Genomic DNA, 20859 nt, shown 5'->3' on the forward strand with positions numbered 1-20859 from the left:
GTGCCGGTTTTGTCGCGGAACTTCGACAGGTCATAACTTTTTCGTTATAACTCGGATTTCGGTATTCTTCATATATCCGGAATCCTTGTCACGACCACTACAACTTCCTTCATAGATATTGGGTTTATCTAATATTTATTTTCGACGCTTATTTTTATTCTTAATTAATTAAATCCTAATAATTAAGCATAAAACACATAATTCACATAATAATCACATAATTCCACTTTATTTCTTCAAAATGAGTTACAAAGGTTAACCTAGACTATTACGTCAATATTAATGCCTAACCTAGAAACACGGGCGTTACAATTCTCTCCCCCTTAGGATGATTCCGTCCCCGGAATCATACATCAGCAAACAAATGCGGATAGCGACTCATCATGTCACTCTCCGTTTCCCAGGTGAGATTTGGCCCATTCGTATGTTTCCAACGCACAAGCACTAAATCGACCATCTTGCGTCGCAACTTTTAGTCTTACGGTCAACGATTGCCTCTGGTTCTTCAATTAACCTCTTGTTTTCATCCAACCTTAATTCAGAAATTGGAATTATGTTGGGCACATCTCCCGTGAACTTCCTCAAATAACACACATGAAAGGTGTTATGAATACCCTCTAGTTCTTCTGGTAATTCTAGCTTGTAAGCTTGATTCCCAATCCTCTGAAGAACTTTAAACGGTTCAATAAACCTTGGACTCAACTTTCCCCTTTTACCAAATCTTATAAGTCCCTTCCACGGCGAGAATTTAAGTAAAACCGAATCTCCAACTTCGAATGATATCGGTTGTTTTTTCTTGTCAGCATAGCTCTTTTGACGATCTTGAGCAGCTAACATCCTTTCCCTAATCACTTTCAACTTTTCAGCAGTCTGATGGACTATTTTAGGTCCCATAAACTGCTTTTCCCCAGCCTCAAGCCAACAAGACGGCGTACGACACTTCCCTCCGTACAAAGCTTGATAAGGTGCCATCTTGATGCTTGAGTGGAAACTATTATTATAGGAAAATTCTACCAGAGGTAAATGTTCATCCCAGTTACCTTGGAATTCCAGGGTACATGCTCTCAGCATATCTTCAAGTGTTTGTATCGTTCGTTCGCTCTGACCATCAGTCTGTGGATGGTAAGCTGTAGTCAAACACAACTTGGTACCCAATTCCTCTTGTAGACTTCTCCAAAACCTTGAGGTGAAACGGCTGTCACGATCTGATACAATCGTTAAGGGAACACCGTGTAGCCTCACAATTTCTTTCACGTAAGAATTCGCAAGCTTATCCATAGACCATTTCTCGTTGGCTGCTATGAAATGCGTACTCTTAGTGAAGCGATCAACGACCACCCAAATCATGTCGTGACCGTTCTTTGTTTTGGGCGTTTAGTCACGAAATCCATGGTGATGTCTTCCCATTTACCCATGGGTACAGGTAAAGGTTCTAAACTCCCATACGGTTTCTGATGTTGTGCCTTAACCCTAGCACATGTTACACACTCTGCCACATACTTAGCAACATCGAGCTTCATCGTCGGCCACCAGTAGTAGGGTTTTAGATCCCTATACATTTTTGTGCTGCCGGGATGAATCAAGTACATGGTCTTGTGAGCTTCTTCCATCAGAAGATCTCTTACTCCTCCCGTCTCAGGTACCCAAATCCTATCTTGGAATACCTTCAGTCCTTGACCGTTTGTATCAAACATTAATGTTTTGCCCAAACGTTCTTTCTTTCGATCATTTTTCTCTAAAGCTTCCTCTTGAGCTTTCTTTATACATTCCACAATTGTCGAGACAACTTCAATTCTCAACACTATTGGCCTTTTCTTTTCAAGATTTACCTTCCGACTGAGAGCATCAGCAACAACATTTGCTTTACCAGGGTGGTAAAGTATCTCACAGTCGTAGTCCTTGAGTAACTCTAGCCAGCGTCGTTGCCTCATGTTCAATTCTTTCTGATTAAAGAGATATTGAAGACTCTTATGATCAGTGAAAAGTTTGCATTTAGTGCCATAAAGATAGTGCATCCATATCTTTAAGGCGAATACTACCGCTGCCAACTCCAGATCATGAGTGGGGTAGTTCTTTTCATGCTCTTTCAACTGCCTCGATGCATACGCTATCACTTTATCCCTTTGGGTCAGAACACAACCTAACCCAACTCCAGATGCATCGCTATAAACTGCGAAGTCATCAACTCCTTCAGGCAAAGAAAGAATCGGTGCTTCACACAATTTCTTCTTTAACTTCTCAAAAGCTTCCTTATGCTTCTCATTCCAAGTATAAGTAGCTCCTTTGTGGGTGAAAGCTGTTAATGGAGTAGCAATCGAAGAAAAGCCTTGGATAAACCTTCGGTAATATCCAGCTAATCCTAGAAAGCTTCGTATCTCCGTAGGACTCTTCGGTTGTTCCCACTTCATCACAACTTCAATCTTCGCTGGATCAACCATTATCCCTTCTTGGTTGACCACGTGACCCAAGAATTGGACTTCTTGAATCCAAAAATCACATTTGGAAAACTTTGCATACAACTTCTCCTTCTTTAAGACTTCTAACACTTCTCGCAAGTGTTTTCCATGCTCCTCTTGGCTTTTCGAGTAATCAAAATGTCATCTATGAACACTATCACGGATTTATTGAGGAATGGTTTACAAACCCTATTCATCAAATCCATGAATGTTGCTGGAGCATTGGTTAGTCCAAATGACATAACCAAAAACTCGTAGTGTCCATATCGTGTTCTGAATGCAGTCTTCTCGATATCCTGCTCTCTCACCTTTAGCTGATGATATCCTGACCTAAGATCGATCTTCGAGAAATAGCTCGAACCTTGAAACTGATCGAACAGGTCATCAATCCTTGGCAACGAGTACTTGTTCTTTATTGTTGCCTTATTCAGCTCTCTGTAATCGATGCACATTCTCATGCTCCCGTCTTTCTTCTTTACGAATAACATCGGAGCTTCCCAGGGTGATGAACTAGGTCGAATAAAACCTTTGTCCAATAATTCCTGAAGTTGTGTCATAAGCTCTTTCATCTCTGTTGGTGCTAATCGATACGGTGCTTTTGCTATCGGCGTCGTTCCTGGTAACAAGTCGATACGAAATTCTACTTGTCGATCAGGGGGTAATCCAGGAAGATCTTCGGGAAAGACTTCCGGATAGTCGCACACCACCGAAATATTCTACACCTCCTTCTTTTCCTTCTTAGCATCGATCACGAATGCTAGATATGATGTACATCCCTTGGCCAAACACTTTCCGACTTTCATTAGGGAAGTGATTCCAGAGTTTACACTGCGTTTGTCTCCATACACCATAAACGACTCCTTCCCTGGCGGGTTTACTTTTACTATCTTCTTCCTACACAATATTTCGACATCATTGGCGCTAAGCCAATCCATTCCTAAAACTATGTCGAAAACATTTAACTCGATAGGTAATAATTCTTCGTGGAACTTATTCCCATTCAAGTCAATGAAGATGTTTTTCATACGATGACTAACAGGTATAAACTTGCCACTAGAAACCTCGACTATTAAAGCATTAACTAGTCTATCAACAGGCAAAGCTAGTTTTCTACCAAATTCATGCGAAATAAAGGAGTAATTGGCTCCATAATCAAACAAAATTTGGGCAGGCAATTCATTTACGAGAAAGGTACCTGAAGCGACATCAGCTTCTTCTTTCGCAGCTTCAAGTGTCATCTGAAAGGCTCTCGCCTTCGGCTTTGGTGGAAGATTGGGCTTTGCTGCATCCTTCTTCTTCGGACAGTCTTTCAAAACGTGCCCTTCTTCGTTACATCCAAAGCATACCCTCTTGTTGGACGGACACTCATTGGCATAATGCCCAGTTTTTCCACATTTGTAGCAAGTCACCTCCTCACTACATTTCCCAGAGTGCTTTTTCTTGCACTTTTCACACCTTTTCGTTTCGCCTCCTCCTCTTCCTCCAAACTTCTTAGACTTTGAAAATTTGCTTTTCTTGTTGGAACCTGAAGTTCCTTCAAACTTTCTCTTTTCGCCAACTTTTACCCTCTCCAGACCCTTCTCTCTGATCTGAGTCTCAACATTCTTAGCAGCCCAGATGGCGGCTTTCAGAGTGGTTGCTTGCTTGACCATCGGACCAAAGTCCGTTGGTAATCCGTGGGCAAACTTGTTGACCTTGGAGAGTTCAGTCGGAACTAGATAAGGAACAAGCTTCATCTTTTCCGTAAAACTAGCAGCGTATTCAGTAACGCTCATATTTCCCTTCTTCAAATTCTGGAACTCATTAATGATTTCCAGAAGATCCTGCTCAGAGCAGTATTGCATCTTCAGTTGCACCAGAAAATCCTCCCAAGACATTTTGCTTGCTTCACCCTTGGGCATTGAATCAGCTAGTAGCTTCCACCAGCTTAGTACTCCAGATTTTAATAGAGGAATTGCAAGTGCGGTCTTCTGTTTGTTGCTGCACTCACAACTTTCAAACATTGTCTCCATTTCGGAGATCCAGTTCATGACTTCCACCGGTGTCGGGCTTCCAGATAGACACGGTGGTTTGGATGCCATGAAATCTTTGTATTTGCATCCACGTCCATCACCTCCTCCATCCTGGTTGTTTCGTCTAACTATCGGTGGGTTGGCTTGACCAACAACCCCACTGAAGTTTCCTTCATCTGACTGCCCTTCATTCATTTCAGGCTGTTCAACAGGCATCATAGTTTCTTCCCTATTCTGTTGTAGTAATCGCCTTGTCTCTTCCATTTGGCGATCCAACATCATCTGCATCATTGCTTGTACTCCAGCCATTGTCATTGGCTCAGGTGCAGCTGCTTCAACAGGTACTTGCTCAAGTACTTGGGGTTGAGGTTGTTGATTCCTGTTTTCGTTTGCATTTCCAACTCCACTGCGAGTTCTTGTCATTATAATCTATATACCAAATAAGGAGAATTTAGATCTTTCTCCACGATCGATATTTTAAATTCTCCTTATCACTCCAAAACGTTTACATGCTAGTTCTAATATCGTAGGCGTACGCTTAGAATCCTAAACACATAAAGTTTCCAGATCCGGTCGGCAACAGACCACAGATCCGAACAAATAATATCATATATGGCAAACATATAACATTTAGCACATAAAAGCATTTTAGGCAACTTTCCTAAAATATACTAGTGCTCGTGTCTAAAATATGGTAGACACTCATCTCACGATCATCACTTAGCATTCTAAGTTTAAGTCTAGAAATTTCCTACAAATTCCTAGTTCGCTTAAACTAATGCTCTGATACCAACTGTGACATCCCCATTTTCACAGCCAGAAAAGACCGGTTTAATTTGTGCTTTTAAAGTAACTTCAAAGTAATCTTTTGATTAAAAGAGTTGTGGAATTTGTTCCCAAAACGAAATATGATAAAATAAGATTTACCAAATCATTTCTTAAAGAAATGTATTTTCATTATATAACAAAACTCGGGATGTCATGTTCCGATACAGACAAAAAGCATAAACGGCACATTATAAGCCTTACAACAGTTATATACACTACAGGCCTATAATTAAAATATCTTGATAAGTCGTTTAACTTATGCTCTTGCGCCACTACCTGTAATACAAAGAAAACTGAGTGAGTCAGGCTTGGGAGCATGGTGAGCATATAGGGTTTCAACCCACAATAAATAAATTTATTAATTTCATCAAACAACAATAACCCGATTACCCATTCCCGTTATCCTCACTTTACGTCCCTAAAACAACTATCACAAGGGACCTAGTCTAAGGATTTTCATCGGGGCGACAACACTGCTTGGGGGTTTCCCAGCAATTTATGTCAAATAAGGCAACCATGTGGGGGATGGAGTACAACAAATGAACACCCAAGCTCATTAACACCTACAGGTTGCGAGCCATGTGGGGGATGGAGTACAACAAATGAACACCCAAGCTCATTAACACCTACAGGTTGCGAGCCTGCCAACGTTCCACTGGACTGTCTAGAAAAGTCCGTGGTCGCCATCCATACTCCGCTAGATGACTGGATCACAATAACATCGAGGTCTCTCATCATTTTATTTCATCACACATCAACTATCTACCCATGTTTTACCCAACATATTTGTAGATAAAAATACATATATAGTTTAATTTATTTAATAATCTGTATAAATCATTCATTCATCATCTATCTCAAATAAATAAACAATATATAATCACATAGCACATATTTTATATAAAATACTTCATATCTATGTGTAAGATGAAAGTGACTATACACTCACTTGATTTAACGATAATCGGGCAACACTTCGTTTCCTAAAACAATTGTTTCTAATAAAACCTGGAGTTTTATTGAGAAACCGGGCTCTGCGAGGGTTGGGCTTCAAAACCAAAAAGATAAATTTTTCGGGGTCTTCGGGAACATCGAAACGTATTTCGGGCTGTAAAAATGATATCGGGGCTTCGGGGGAAGTCAAAATAATAAAAATATTGAATTTGGGTGAAAAAGTGGAAAAAATCTCATTTTACCCGAGAAGGGTGAGTCAACGAAGGCAGGTGGCAGCGAGGGAGAGGGACACGTATCCGAGGTCGGACGTGGGCACCTGTGAGAGGGACACGTATCCGAGGTCGGACGTGGGCACCTGTGCGAGGCACGTCGGACGCGCACTGGTCCGCGGTTCGGTCCAATCGGAAGGCGACAGGTGTGCGACACGCGACAGAGCCAACTTCGGATGAGTCATGGATCGGACACGGGGCGCGAATGGAGCGAAGGTGACGTGGCCAATCCGGATAAGGCTTATCCATGCGAGATTACTCGGAATTTGTGCCAAAATCTTATAAAATCCATAACTTTCGCATACGAGCTCCGTTTTTGACGTTCTTTATATGCACGTGTAGGGAAAATTATGCTCTACAACTTTCGTTTAGACTTAGTCAGCTAATTTTGAACTTATTTTTAATATTATTATTTTTAACAGACCGGGATAGGAAAATCCGTTAAAAATTCATAACTTCTTCATCCGACGTCCGTTTTCGTCTGTCTTTTTACCGTTGTACTACTATTCACGAGACCTTGGATTCTCGTTTAGATTGTGTCGGCTAAAAATCACTCGATCTAAAATTCGAGTTTTTAGCTGTCTACTGCTAAGCTGAAACTTAGAAAAATCATAACTTCCTCATACGAAGTCAGATTTGGGCGTTCTTTTTACGCATACTCTCGGTTTAACAAACACTACGACTTTTATTTAGATCACCAAGGCTAAAAAGTAGTTTATCAAAAACTCACTTTTTACGCCATTCGGCGCCGTGCCGGTTTTGTCGCGGAACTTCGACAGGTCATAACTTCTTCGTTACAACTCGGATTTCGATATTCTTTATATATCTGGAATCCTTGTCACGACCACTACAACTTCCTTCATAGATATTGGTTTTATCTAATATTTATTTTCGATGCTTATTTTTATTCTTAATTAATTAAATCCTAATAATTAAGCATAAAACACATAATTCACATAACAATCACATAATTCCTCTTTATTTCTTCAAAATGAGTTACAAAGGTTAACCTAGACTATTACGTCAATATCAATGCTTAGCCTAGAAACATGGGCGTTACACCCCTCTCCGTCTCTGTCATCGATGGAGAAGATTTGGGTTCGATCTAAACTTGCTTCTCCAATCTGAATCCCCATCTTCTCTGATTTACAGGTTTATGGTTCGTTTTTTGAGGTTTGAGCGATGAATGGTGGTGGTTTCAGGAGGTACTAGGAGATAGAGAGAGAGGGAGAGAGAGAGAGAGAGAGAGAGAGAGAGAGAGAGAGAGAGAGATGATGATGATGTAACGGCCTGTTCCGAACCATTGCCTATTTTGGGGAGGTGACCAAAGATCGGGAATTATCAGGCTTAGGACCTTTGAGGAAATGAGAACTGGACCTATTTGGATGTGGGTGATGTAAATTTAGATGATCTGGGGGTTCGCTTTGTGCTTTAGAGCCAAGGGGTACTTAGGTAAAGTGTCAGCTCGTACTTTTATGGAAATTAGATTTTTATTCGGGAAATTTTAAGGCGATTATGAGATGATAAAAGCGTAGAGCTTCACGTTACCTTTTCATGGATATAAGGATCGTCGAAATCGGATTTATAATGAAGACGTTATGGCCTTCGGAAGAATTTAGGGTTTAAGGGTAACCCTAGTACGTGGGGCGTACTAGTGCAAAGTGAAGTATGTGGGGCGTACACTAATGTACGCTTAGCGTACCAAGAAGGAATGATCGCGAAGCCCCGGCCTCGTACGTTGGGCGTACGAGGAGTACGTTGGGCGTACAAGGAGTGCCAGGAACCCTAATTTAAGTGTGTTGTACCCTATTTAAGCACCTTAAGTCTTTATGGGATGGCCTCTTTACCAGCCTCCAAACCTCCTAAAACCCTAAATCGACACTTAAGCTTTCTTTATGGTATTCTTGAGCTATTGAGAAGATTTTGGTGGTTATTTTTCCCTTGTGAAGGAAGTAAAGAAGATTGAAGGCATTTTGCTTGATGAGAAGGCTATAGATCAAGAATCATCACCCTTGTTGCAAGCTTATTGAGGTATCAAGTTCAAGCCTTGTCTTCTCTATGCTTAGATCTCTTCATATCTTAGTTTTTATGCTTTTGGTTCCTTTTTAGTTGGTTTGGGGAGTTTGGGACGTTTTAAGGACTTATTCTTTTAGATCTAAGCTTATTATGGATTCCTTAAGCATAAAGGTGTAAGCTTTATGGGATTTTTGGTCACATGCATGCATTAAGTCACCTATTAAGTCCTTTTGAGCTTTAAGAGCGTCATTTAGCCATGCATGAACGTAAAGTTAGCAACTTTACATGATAATCTAGCTCAAGGATGTCAGATCTACGTTTTGGAGCAATGTCTTAAGGGATTAAGGGCTAAATGCGGAAGATGGCTGAATGGGAGGAGTACGATGGGCGTACAAGCCAGTACGCGCAGCATGCAAGCCCTGAAGCATGTACGCTTAGCGTACAGCTGAGTACGCTCCACGTACTCAGTCAGTGGGCTTCAGTTTGGGCCATTCTTTTGGGCTTTTATGCCTAGGGATTTGTGGCCCATCTTAATGCAATTATTTTGGACTAGGAATTTTGTTGGGCCTTGGGCAAGGCACATGTAAGGATTTGGGCCCAATTTCGAAAATTGGGCCATGTATGGGCCTTGAGTGTATATTTGGATTTTCAGCCTTTAGATTGTTGGTTTGGGCCGAGGTTTGGGTCATGTTGAGTAAAAGGTAAAAAGGTCTTTTACCCTAGTTTGAGTACTTAGTGTGGACCAGATCTGATTATTGATGGGTGATTATTTTGAAGGTTTGTAGCACGGGAATTTTAGCGGGGCTGCAGCCAAAGATTCTTTCTGTGAGATTCGGCAGTGCGAGGTGAGTTTTCCTCACTATACTTTCAGGTCGAAGGCACGAAGGCCGGCCCTTTGGATTGTTATCCTGGTTTATCGTATGATTGTATATTGTAGTGATCTGTTAAATCTGTATCCTGTTATATAAGATGATGCTATGCTTAGTGATCTGTTAGATCTGTATGATTGCCTGTATATGCTAGTTAGGGTTTGATATGATATATGTTGATATGTGATGGTGGGTTGGGTTGAGGCGGACCTGCTGTGTGCTGAAGGCTGAGAGACCCAGGGCGTCCCGAATAGACTGCAGGCCAGAGGGGCGTACCAGTCAAGTCGAAGGCCCGGAGGACGTTCCAGATAGGCTGAAGGTCCGGTGAGGTGTACCAATCATGCTGAAGGTCCTGTGAGCATACCAGATAGATTGTAGGCCGGTGGGGCGTTCCGGTCAGACTGAAGGCTCTGTATGCATGTTGTTTGTTGTTGTTATTATGATTATGTGTTGTGTTGGTACTCGAAACTCACTAAGTTTCGGGCTTACAGTTTTGGGTTATGTTTCAGGTGCTTCAGACGATCGCGGGAAGGCGAAGGCGTGACCGTACACATCCTCGTGTTTTGATTTATGATTTTGGAAAACTCTGATATGAAACATGTGCTGAAAACTATGTTGTAAACAAATTATGATTTTCGGGTTGTTTTTAAAGTTTAAAATTTTCATGATTTTTGGATGTTACAGATGACCGATCGAATTCAAAGAAAAAGAAAAAGAAAGGAATTTGGGGAAAGGGAAGGGGTGGTTTTGGTGGAGATATTTTTCGTATTTTTAAAATTTTTTTTTTCTTAATTTAAAAATGATCAATGAATAAAAGAAAATTATAAATAAAAAAATTATTAAGGGCAAAATAGTCGTTTTATGTCAAGAGGGATGAAGTGTGTAAATTTTAAACAAATAAGAGACGGTCCGAATTAATCTTTTAAAAATATAGACTAGACTCAACATATATTTTAGCATATGCATGATAAACACCATTGGTAATTTACTATAGAATATAATAACAAAAAACTGCAATAAAGTCCCTACATATTGGCCTCATAATCGATTTAGTCCCTATATATTTTTTTTATTCAATTAAGTCCCAAATACCGGTAATCGTATTCAGTTTAACCCTTTGACCCGGTCAACAGGTCATCCAACTTTCAAAAATTACATTTTTGGCCCAGATTTCAAAATTTATTACAAATTTGGTTCAAAATTTACACTTTTGGCCCAGATTTTAAATTTTGTTTCAAATTTGGTCCAAACTTTACCATTTTTGCCCAAATTTTAGAATTTTATTATGAATTCATCCTAACTTTAGTTTTTTTACAACTTTTTTTTCTCAAAGAATTGTTTCTAATATGTTTTTTCTTTATAAAATCATATTTATACAAAAAAAAACGTAATTTCACATAAAAATCTTATATTTTCTATATAAAAACGTTTTTTAAAAACTTTATGTATATAAAATATCTAGTTATAAAAATAGGTATTTATTAAGTATATAAATATAAACAAATCCGTTTTTATAAAAAAGTGTATACAAAAACGTATTTTAAAAAAAAATGTATACAAACACCTATTTTATCTATATTTTTTTAATAAAACCGTGTTTGTTTACATTTTTTTTATAAAAACGTGTTTGAATAATTTTTTATATAATACGTGTTTGTATACATTTTATAAAATGTATATTTATAAAATATATATACAAACACGTATTATATAAAAAATTATTCAAACACGTTTTTATAAAATGTATACAAACACGATTTTATAAAATGTATACAAACACGTATTATATAAAAAATTATTCAAACACGTTTTTATAAAAAAAAATATAAACAAACACGATTTTATAAAAAAAAAATATAGATACACACCTATTTGTGTGCATATATATATATATATATATATATATATATATATATATATATATATAGAGAGAGAGAGAGAGAGAGAGAAAGAGAGCTAGGTTCAAATGTGGATTGACATCTATTGTGTGGACGTGTGGATAATGCTATTCTGTGAGAATTACAAAGAAAATATGTTGTTTGATAATATGAATACGTTCAATCTTATATAATTATTTTAATTATTAAGCATTTTCACTAATTAAATCGTCTATAAGGTTATTATACACTTTTTTTAATTATTCTCATTCTGTCAGAATGTTATCAGGATGTTTATTGAGTCGTATTCTGTAAGAATTAAAATAAATAAAAAACGATGAATGAGAACAAAAATGAATTAGAATTGGTGAGAATTCATTAAAATAACAATAGTTCTGTGAGATTGAACGTATTCACATTAGTAAACAACATATTCTCTTAGTAATTTTCATAAAATAGCATTATCCACACGTCCACACAATAGTTGTCCATCCACATTATAACCTAGCCCTATATATATATATATATATATATATATATATATATATATATATATATATATATATATATATATATATATATATATATATATATAAAGGTGATAGGTGTTTGTATACATTTTTTTTGTAAAATACGTTTTTGTATACATTTTTTTATAAAAACGGATTTGTATATATTTATATACTTAATAAATACATATTTTTATAATTAGATATTTCATATACAAAAAAAGTTTTTATTTAAAAAATATAAGATTTTTATGTGAAAAAACGTTTTTTTTTTTTTGTATAAATATGATTTTATAAAGAAAAAACATATTAGAAACAATTTTTTGAGAAAAAAAGTTGTAAAAAAAACTAAAGTTATGATGAATTCATAATAAAGTTCTAAAATTTGGGCAAAAATGGTAAAGTTTGGACCAAATTTATAACAAAGTTTAAAATCTGGGCCAAAAATTTAAATTTTGGACCAAATTTGTAATAAATTTTGAAATCTGGGCCAAAAATGTAATTTTTGAAAGTTAGATGACCTGTTGACCTGGTCAAAAGGTTAAATTGAATACGATTACCGGTATTTGGGACTTAATTAAATAAAAAAAATATATAGGGACTAAATCAATTATAAAATCAATATGTAGGGACTTTATTACAGTTTTCCATATAATAATCATTTATTTTCAACAGTTTTCTAATCTAAAAAAGTGACAAAAGATAAATATCATTTCCTCATTCAACCACTTTTCTCCTTTGACCCCGAAAAAATAAAAAAGTTACACAAGCGGGTCCAAATGTAAATATATTTGCAGTTTATCATGACAATTGACACCCAAAAAAAATCCATTCTTGAACATTCCGTTCTAAATATCGTCCAAATAAAAATTTTAACATTTCCGTGTCACCAATCATTAGAATAATTGACTATTTTCACATTTGACGAATCAAAGAGATACAACGCATGCAATATTCATGGGAAAGAGTGCAAATTCTCAGATTGTGTCTTGATGAACCAAAAAAAATGCTAAAAACATAGATAAACTGAAAACACCAACTCTTTCATCTCATAACAATAAACAAAACCAAAACCAAAACCAATACAAGATCAAACGAACAAACAGAAAACCTCAAGTAATATAACAAATCACAACAAAACCAAATTCAAAACTCTCCCGTTATTCTTAAAAACCCCATCAAACAAACAAAAAAAAACGGCTCAACAATGCCTTCTCAAATGCAAGAATCAAACGGATAAAACCCTATACGTATATATATGTTATGTATGTATATGTGTATATATAAAAAGATGGCGAAAGGCAGAATCTACAGATGAACACACCACCAACCAATGTTTGTTTTCCCATTGAAGTTGAATGAATCAAGATGTTCATTCTGTTGTTAAAATCTCAGGTGCTGTTGGTGGAGAAGCCTTTAAAAGTGGTTGAAGAGCCTTCACAACAATGCTCATATTTGGCCTAAACTCAGACTCGTATTGCACACATAATGCAGCCACAGCTGCCAACTGCATCATCAAAATAAATAAAACCGTTGACTTAGTCACATTACATGATGTGTATGTATCAATACATACATACATACATACATACATACATACATAACTAAGTTCATATGAGAATGATAAGTAATGTGTGAATGTAAGAACAATTTTGGAGCATCAGAATCATTCTTAGGCTATGTTTGGCAGACTAGCTGAAAAACTAGTTGGCAGCTAGAAAAAGCTAGCTGCCAGCTTATAAGCTAGTCTAAGGCAATGTTTGGCGCGCCACAGCTAGCTTATTTTTCGAATTTTTTTTAAGTTACATTTTTGGCATACCAAAAAGTAGCTTATAAGCTAGCTTTTTAAAAAGCTACTTAAACTAGCTTTTTATGAGCTTTTTTAAAATTTTCCAAATATACCTCTTAATTAACTATAGAAACACATTCTTTTAAATGTCATCATTTTATATCTTTCGGCTAGTTTTGCCAAACGTCATTTTTATCAGCTAGCTTTTCAGCTATCCGCTAGCTTTTTATTTTTCAACTAACAGCTAGCTTTTCAGCTAGTACGTCAAACATAGCCTAATTAGATTTTTCAAAAGCTAGCTTGTCAGCTACTTTTGGCTTGTCAAACATGACAATTTAAAAAAACTTGAAATATAAACTTAGCTTATCAACTAGCTGTGGCGCGCCAAACACAACCTTACATTCACAAAATATCTATGATTCTCAAATATATATATATATATATATATATATATATATATATATATTTGAAGAAAGAGAAAGAGACCTTTGCAACTGCCTTTGGAGGATATTCTCCCTTGAGCTTTGGATCTACACATTGTTTAACCTTGTCTTCGCTTAGCCTTGGAGTAGCCTATTTAAGCAGAAAGTAATAAATGATCACATATCACTATTAGTGTAAGACATTGTTTGCCAACTTGAGGGGCAAAATAGGAATTAAACAAAAACCCACCCAAGTGACAAGGCTCTGCTGTCCACGTGGCATTGTGTGATCAACAGGCTTCCGGCCAGTTAAAAGCTCAAGAAGAACAACACCAAAGCTATACACATCACTCTTCTGTGTTAATTGCCCAGTCATCGCGTATCTACACAAGTGTTTAATTTTAATTTTAAAACATTAAGTTAAAAAACAACTAGTTACTAAAAGATAAAATGAAGCTACTTTAGCCATATTTTGGCAAAATATATATATATATATATATATATATATATATATATATATATATATCTTTTTGGGTTCTTTGGCTAAATCGATAAAAAAAATAATAGTTCGGTGTCTTCAAGTTGCCAACAAACTGATACGAAATAAAAAGGAAATGAATTTTTTTTTTTTTGGTTTTACTTGCTATGTAAGGTACAAAATGTTCTTTTTCAATTTTACACTTTTGGCCCAAATTTTGAGTTTTGTTACGGTTTTGGACCAACTCCTTTTTTTTTTACAAATTCGCCCCAAAATTAGTTTTTCTTTACAAATTAACTTTTTTACAACATTTTTTTAATTTTTATATGCAAATGTAAAAAAAGTTGTGCAAAAATATATGTCATAAAAAGTTGTAACAAAAAATTTGAAATGTTATACAAAAAATGTTGTAAATTTCTTTTTTATACTACAAAAAGTAAACCGTAAAGAAAAACTAACTTTGAGGCGAATTTGTAAAAAGAAAAGTTCCGACCAAAATCGCAACAAAATCTAAACCCTGGGCCAAAAATGTAAAATCATAAAACAACATGCCATACTAAGTTTGTTTCCAATTTATATCAGTAAAACCAGTTTCTTGCAAACTTAAAGAAACTAAAAATACTTTGCTTCACACAAAAAGAATGTTATAAACTTATATCTTATAACTTATAACTTAACCCTATTTCAAAATAACAAAATAAATAAATAAATAAAGAAAAGTTTAAAGTGATTAGTTAATTAGTAATTACTCTGGTGCATGATAGCCAAAGGTGCCCAATACACGAGTAGAATGCAATCGAGCAGCCATGTCTGGTGATTGATTTGAAAGATTAAAGTCTGCAATTTTGGCTTTTAAATCTTCAAATAAAAGCACATTGCTTGACCTTATATCTCTATGAATTATACAAGGTTGAGCCTTTTCATGTAAATATTCAAGCCCTTTTGCTGCATCAACTGCAATCTTTACCCGTTGCATCCAATCAATCACTGGCCCTGGTTGTGCTCCTTGCACCCCTTTCCTACCTTCATGTCATTGTTAACATATATATTTACAAAATTGCCACTATATGACTATATTTTTTATAAGTTATTGACTCAGATGATTAGAGAGGGGAAATGCTATAAAAACCTTGGGTTTTGTAAGTTTAGGTCCATTAATGTCTCAAATTTGCAATTTTTTTTTTATTTTACCCTTTTTGCAAATTTATCCGGTGAAATTAATTTTTTTTGCCAAACTTAAGGGGTTTTATGAAGTAGAAAAAGGGGTAAAACGGTAAAAGCAAACATTTGTGTCAAACTTAAGGGCTTTAATAGACCAGAGGGTAAAATTGAAAAAAGAAAGTTGGAAATATAAAGTTTTAATGAACCTAAAATCCGCAAAAGGGTAAAACCAACAAAAACTTGTAAACTTAAGGGTTTTTATGTCATTATCCGATAATTAGATCACAAGGGGTGTTTTTTGGCTTTTTGGTTTTTAGAATGTTTTTGGGAGAAATGGAATTACTAATTAGTCAGAGGAATTGGAATATGGAGGAACTGGAATTTGAAGGAATCATTATATGTCATGGGTTTGTAAATAATTTTCACGAATAGGTATTTCGCATACAAAAAACTATATAGAAAAAAGAAGGTTTTTTATGTTAAAATACGTTTTTTTTTGTATATATATGATTTTATAAAGCAACGAGAACGTATTCGAAACTAAATTTTGAAAAAAAAGATGTAAAAAAACTAAATTTAGGATGAACTCGTAACAAAATTTTGAAATATGGGCCAAAAGTGTAAATTCTGGACCAAATTTGTAATGAAATTTAAAATCTGAGCTTTTGAAAGTGTGATGATTTGACTGGGTAAAAGGGTCAAAATGAATACAATTACCGGTTTTTGAGACTTAATTATTTCTTGCATATATTATAGTCCTTTAATAAAAAAGGAAGAATGGAATTGAATTCCTTCCACCCTCCTTAGGATTGTTGAAATCCATGGATTTTGACAAAACTAACCAAAAAAACCATGGAATGGAATGTCAAATTCCAGTTCCATGAACTAAAGTTGTTTACATACCATGTAAAATGTCATGTAAAGATCCCATGGTTGCAAATTCATAAGCCAAAACACGCACATTTCCTTCAACACAATAACCGAGCAACTCGATAAGATTCTCATGCTTCAACATTGAGAACATGGAAACCTTGAAATTAAAGAAAAAAACGTAACAAGATTATTAAATAAATACTCAAAAAAATAACCATTTTGATGCAATAATTTGTAGTATTGTTGGCATACCTGAGACAAAAACTCGGTATTTGATTCAGCCTCAGTAGAAACATCAAGTTTTTTAACAGCAACAGTTTTTCCATTATTTAAAGTTGCAAAATAAACTCTTCCATATGAACCTTCACCAATTAATGCCTTTGATCCAAAATCATCTGTTTTTTCTTTAAGTTCTTCTAATGAAAGTTCAGGAACTTCTATTGGTGGAGCTGTTTTTTGCACTTCAGGTTTTATAGGAGATTCTTTTGGACCCTTTTGATGCCCTATATTACATGGTATATAAATAACATTATATAGATCATACACAATTGATTCATATAAAAATTGTCATTTACAATTCCAACAATTGTTTTTCTTTCTAATGGAAATACCAAATAAAAGTCATGACAACATATTACATACCATCTGTGTAATCAGTGGGATTCTTTATGGGATCATTGTGATTTGATGGATAAGACTCTTCAACTTGACAAGTGCAACACAACCACCTCCGCATCCTATTTTTCTTCCTTAAAATTGACTTTCCACACACTTATCAATATGCTGACGTGGCCTATTTGCAGAAAAAGACAATTTTTTTAAAGAAATATCCACAAAGTTTCCATTTTTAGGGAAAGCGTAGTTACTTGAGTTGAAAAGAAACTTAACTAGAAACAGAAACATGGGACATCAATGGCAGATGTTTATAACATTAAACATCTTATATATTAATGAGGAATTGTAGGTATCTATCAAATAAGAAGTGTGATCTAACATTAAGCGAATCTAACAAGATAGAAACACAAATCCACTAACACTAACAAAACGAAATTGGATTTCAAGTTTCTTCAACAATGTGATATTGGAACCACAAGTCCACGAATCAGGTTAGAATACGTAAATCAGAAAATCAAAAGTGTGAAAAACAGACAAACATTCAACCAAGACACCCCAAATGGGAGATCAATCTAAAGATTCAATCTTTATAGTAAAAATCAAAAGACGATCCTCTTTCGATCAAGATGGTGGAAGAATTGATCACAAAATCACAAGACACTATGCTGCCATCGACAGACCGATGTGGATAATTCAAAAGATCACAAATTGCAAGATTACCTGTCTTTTCTGTGGGCTTGAACTGTGTCGTTGGCTTTCTCGATTTAGGGTTTTGTGTTGATTATGTTTTCCGGTGATTGAATATTAGGAAACACAGATAAGCAAGAAAGACGAAGAGAGAGAGAGAGAGAGAGAGAGAGAGAGAGAGAGTTTAAATTGGTCTCCCCTACAGTTCCCTATCTGTTCTCAGAGTACTTCGATTCGTCAGCATTCTTTCTCTCTCCAAATGAAAAGGGAGAAACAGCCTAAAAGTGAAGAAAGAGAGCGAAAGGGCCGGTGGTGACTTTTTGGAGCATTTCTTTGTCGTCACTCGTCAAACAACACTTTTCTAACTTCGTTTCATTGTTACTCCATTTTTAGTGCTTTTGCCATTTTACACTTTTGAAAATGCCGTGTGTTTTTAATGCTATTGGATAATGGATAATGATTTGAAATGGTAGTTGATTTTTATATTTGTACACATTTAATTTAATTAATGAATTATTTTTGTATGATTGATTTATTAATGAACTTTTAAAAATCGTTCAAAGTTTTTATTATGACCGTTGATAAAAGGTTTTTACCATTTGCTATGCTAACTTGGATAATATATAGGTAATATCTTCTTACGTGGTTGTACACCTCTATGGTTGGTTCAGAGGATTCATTTAAATGTTCGGGACGAGTTGAAAAAAAAAATGTCTTAAGCTCTAACGTGTAACGAATTAAATTATATAAACTAAAGTTTTTCTAAAACGATGATAAACTTTAAATCATAGTATTTTAATGAGTAATGACATATCGTAATAGCTAACCGACGACCGGTGAAACTTTCTTAGCAATCTTAATAGAAAATTGGTTGATCAATTCTTCGTGGTCTATACTCTCTAAAATTTCTTTCTTGATAGATATCATCGTCAAACCGCTAAATCTTTCTTGGGTCATTGTGGAGCGTAAGTAAGATTTCAAAAACTTCAATTTCGAAACACTTCTTTCTGCAAATGTCACCGTTATTGGAATAGTTAACAATATTTTGTATGCAATGCTTGTATTTAGGACATAATCAAGTTCTTTCAAATACTTCAAAACATCTATAGGTTTGCTAAGTTAAGTGGTTTCCAATGTCTCAAATAAATTCAACTCCATATAAAGTTCATCGACATCAATATCCGATCTTTCTTCAAACTTGAGTGCTTTTTCAAGAAGATGACATGACGACTTAAGATCTTTATCTTTAATTCCTCTCAAATTATGTGGAAACAAAGAACCAAATAATTTGTCATACTCTTTGAATTGTTCAAATCTTGTCTCAAGAGAAGCACTAGCTTGATCAACAATATATAATAAATAATTGACTTTAAAATTCTCTTCAGCTGTAAATGAAAATTATTTGGTACTCGAACTCTCATCAAACTTTTATTTTCTTTTAAATCAAAAGCTTTTGTGGAAATATTTGATCAATACCCATTTCAATAGCAATCTCCTTAACTTCATCAATCGCTTTTGAAAAAACCAGCTTCTATATAATCCTTGAAGTACTCAATCAATATGTTTATTTCTGTAATAGCATTATCAAGATACATATCCTTTTATTATAACTTTTTACTGACAATATTCACATGGTTTAATACTTGATACCATATAACAGTTGATACCAAAAATTCAAAGTCACCAAGTTTTTTTTTGCTAGTGAGTTTGCTTCACTTGCAATTGCAACATCATTATCCTTTTCTCCAACTTGAAGTAAAGTTTGTCGTACATCGACAAGCTGCAGTTTAATAGCCTTTATGTAACGTCCCAAAAATTATAAGGTACAAAATTCATTTTTAGTTCAAACCATAAACACCATTTAATCATTTCAATCATTCAAAAGTATAATAGAGTAAAAATAGTTATCAGAGTACAATTTTCCAAAATCATTTAGTGCGGAAACATGGGTGGATGCGATGCGATCAAATCGGGTCCTTCCCTCTCGAACCGGTAGTACCTGAAAAACATTTTAAACATAAACTGTAAGCACGAAGCTTAGTGAGTTCCCTAAAATACCGCATGCCATACATATCTGCCAGCTCAAGGCTGTGTCGGGTCTATTTCACCCCCGAGTCTATTTCAACTCATGTGTCGACCCAAGGTCGTACTGGGTCTATTTCACCCCGAGTCTATTTCAACCCATATGTTAGCACACAAGGCTGTACCGGGTCTATTTCACTATATTGTAGTGTCCTACAGTATAATGAGCAAACTCAAAACCGTGTCGACCACTGCTAATTGCTCTCATGTCAAATGATGGGTGCTTAACACCTCCTGTCAATCCACACAAGGTAAACCCTAAGTCTACCTTCTAAAACAAAAATTTGACCAAAAGTCAACCCAGGCCAAAAGTTAATGGTCAAAGTCAAAGTCAGCAGCCCAATGTCAACTTATCCATCCTCACATCTGTTTTGGTCAAAAAATAATTGAACTGAAATGGACCAAAGTGTATGAGAGGTTGTGTTGTTCAATGTAAAGCAAATAAGTAAAATGAATCAAAGCGATACAATTCGTTTACAAGGAAAGCCCTTGATCCTTGTTAGGATCTCCGACATAAAACCTTGGGAGGTGATAATAATCACCTGCCTTGACACTTTTTATTGTTTAAAACGAAAGTTATAGAGAAAATGGAATGAGTATGAGTACAAGTGATAGTATTTTGCTAAGTCCCATGTGTAATGTGATAATTACAAGTGTTTTATACAGTCAAACCCTAAAAACTAGAACTCCGAGAATCTCGGGATCCTTCGAGATTACTTATAGTCGTTTGCTTGACTTAGTCCTCCAGTCTTCTGCATAATGGTGATGACTATCCGTTGAGTATATGACTTTGACCAGTTATTTCTGCACATGTGAGAACGACAAAAGAATATATGTTCGTTATAATAATAAAAATATTAGTTAGGATCCTGAAATATATTCGGGATCCTGAGGTTTGAGGATCCTGAGTTTTTTAGGATCCTTAGACTTGAGGATCCTATAGTAGTTTCAGGATCCTAGCC

At 35.4% G+C, this 20859-nt stretch overlaps 1 protein-coding gene across 1 annotated transcript; it reads right to left on the bottom strand.

Moving 5' to 3' along the window:
- Positions 1 to 12812: 12812 nt before the first annotated feature.
- Positions 12813 to 18166, bottom strand: LOC145159605 (protein CYTOSOLIC ABA RECEPTOR KINASE 7-like). Its single transcript, XM_079078620.1, has 8 exons — positions 17849 to 18166; positions 17156 to 17306; positions 16766 to 17016; positions 16544 to 16670; positions 15229 to 15502; positions 14252 to 14384; positions 14066 to 14152; positions 12813 to 13297 (listed from the first exon to the last, which is right to left on the bottom strand). The coding sequence occupies exons 2-8, from the start codon at positions 17247 to 17249 to the stop codon at positions 13163 to 13165; spliced, it is 1101 nt and encodes a 366-aa protein (XP_078934746.1). The 5' UTR covers positions 17250 to 17306; positions 17849 to 18166; the 3' UTR covers positions 12813 to 13162.
- Between the last annotated feature and the right edge of the window lie 2693 nt (positions 18167 to 20859).

This window comes from Lactuca virosa, chromosome 2 (genome assembly GCF_052849685.1).
Source record: "Lactuca virosa cultivar CGN04683 chromosome 2, Lactuca_virosa_CGN04683_v6, whole genome shotgun sequence".
In the NCBI taxonomy this organism is placed as follows: Eukaryota; Viridiplantae; Streptophyta; class Magnoliopsida; order Asterales; family Asteraceae; genus Lactuca; species Lactuca virosa.

Excerpts from the sequence above, each read along its gene's own strand:
- LOC145159605 (XM_079078620.1), bottom strand. The coding sequence starts at position 17,249 with ATGCGGAGGTGGTTGTGTTGCACTTGTCAAGTTGAAGAGTCTTATCCA. Across the intron at positions 16,671-16,765 it reads ATACCGAGTTTTTGTCTCAG|GTTTCCATGTTCTCAATGTT; the intron begins GTATGCCAACAA and ends TTTAATTTCAAG. Across the intron at positions 13,298-14,065 it reads CTCCAAAGGCAGTTGCAAAG|TTGGCAGCTGTGGCTGCATT; the intron begins GTCTCTTTCTCT and ends TTGATGATGCAG.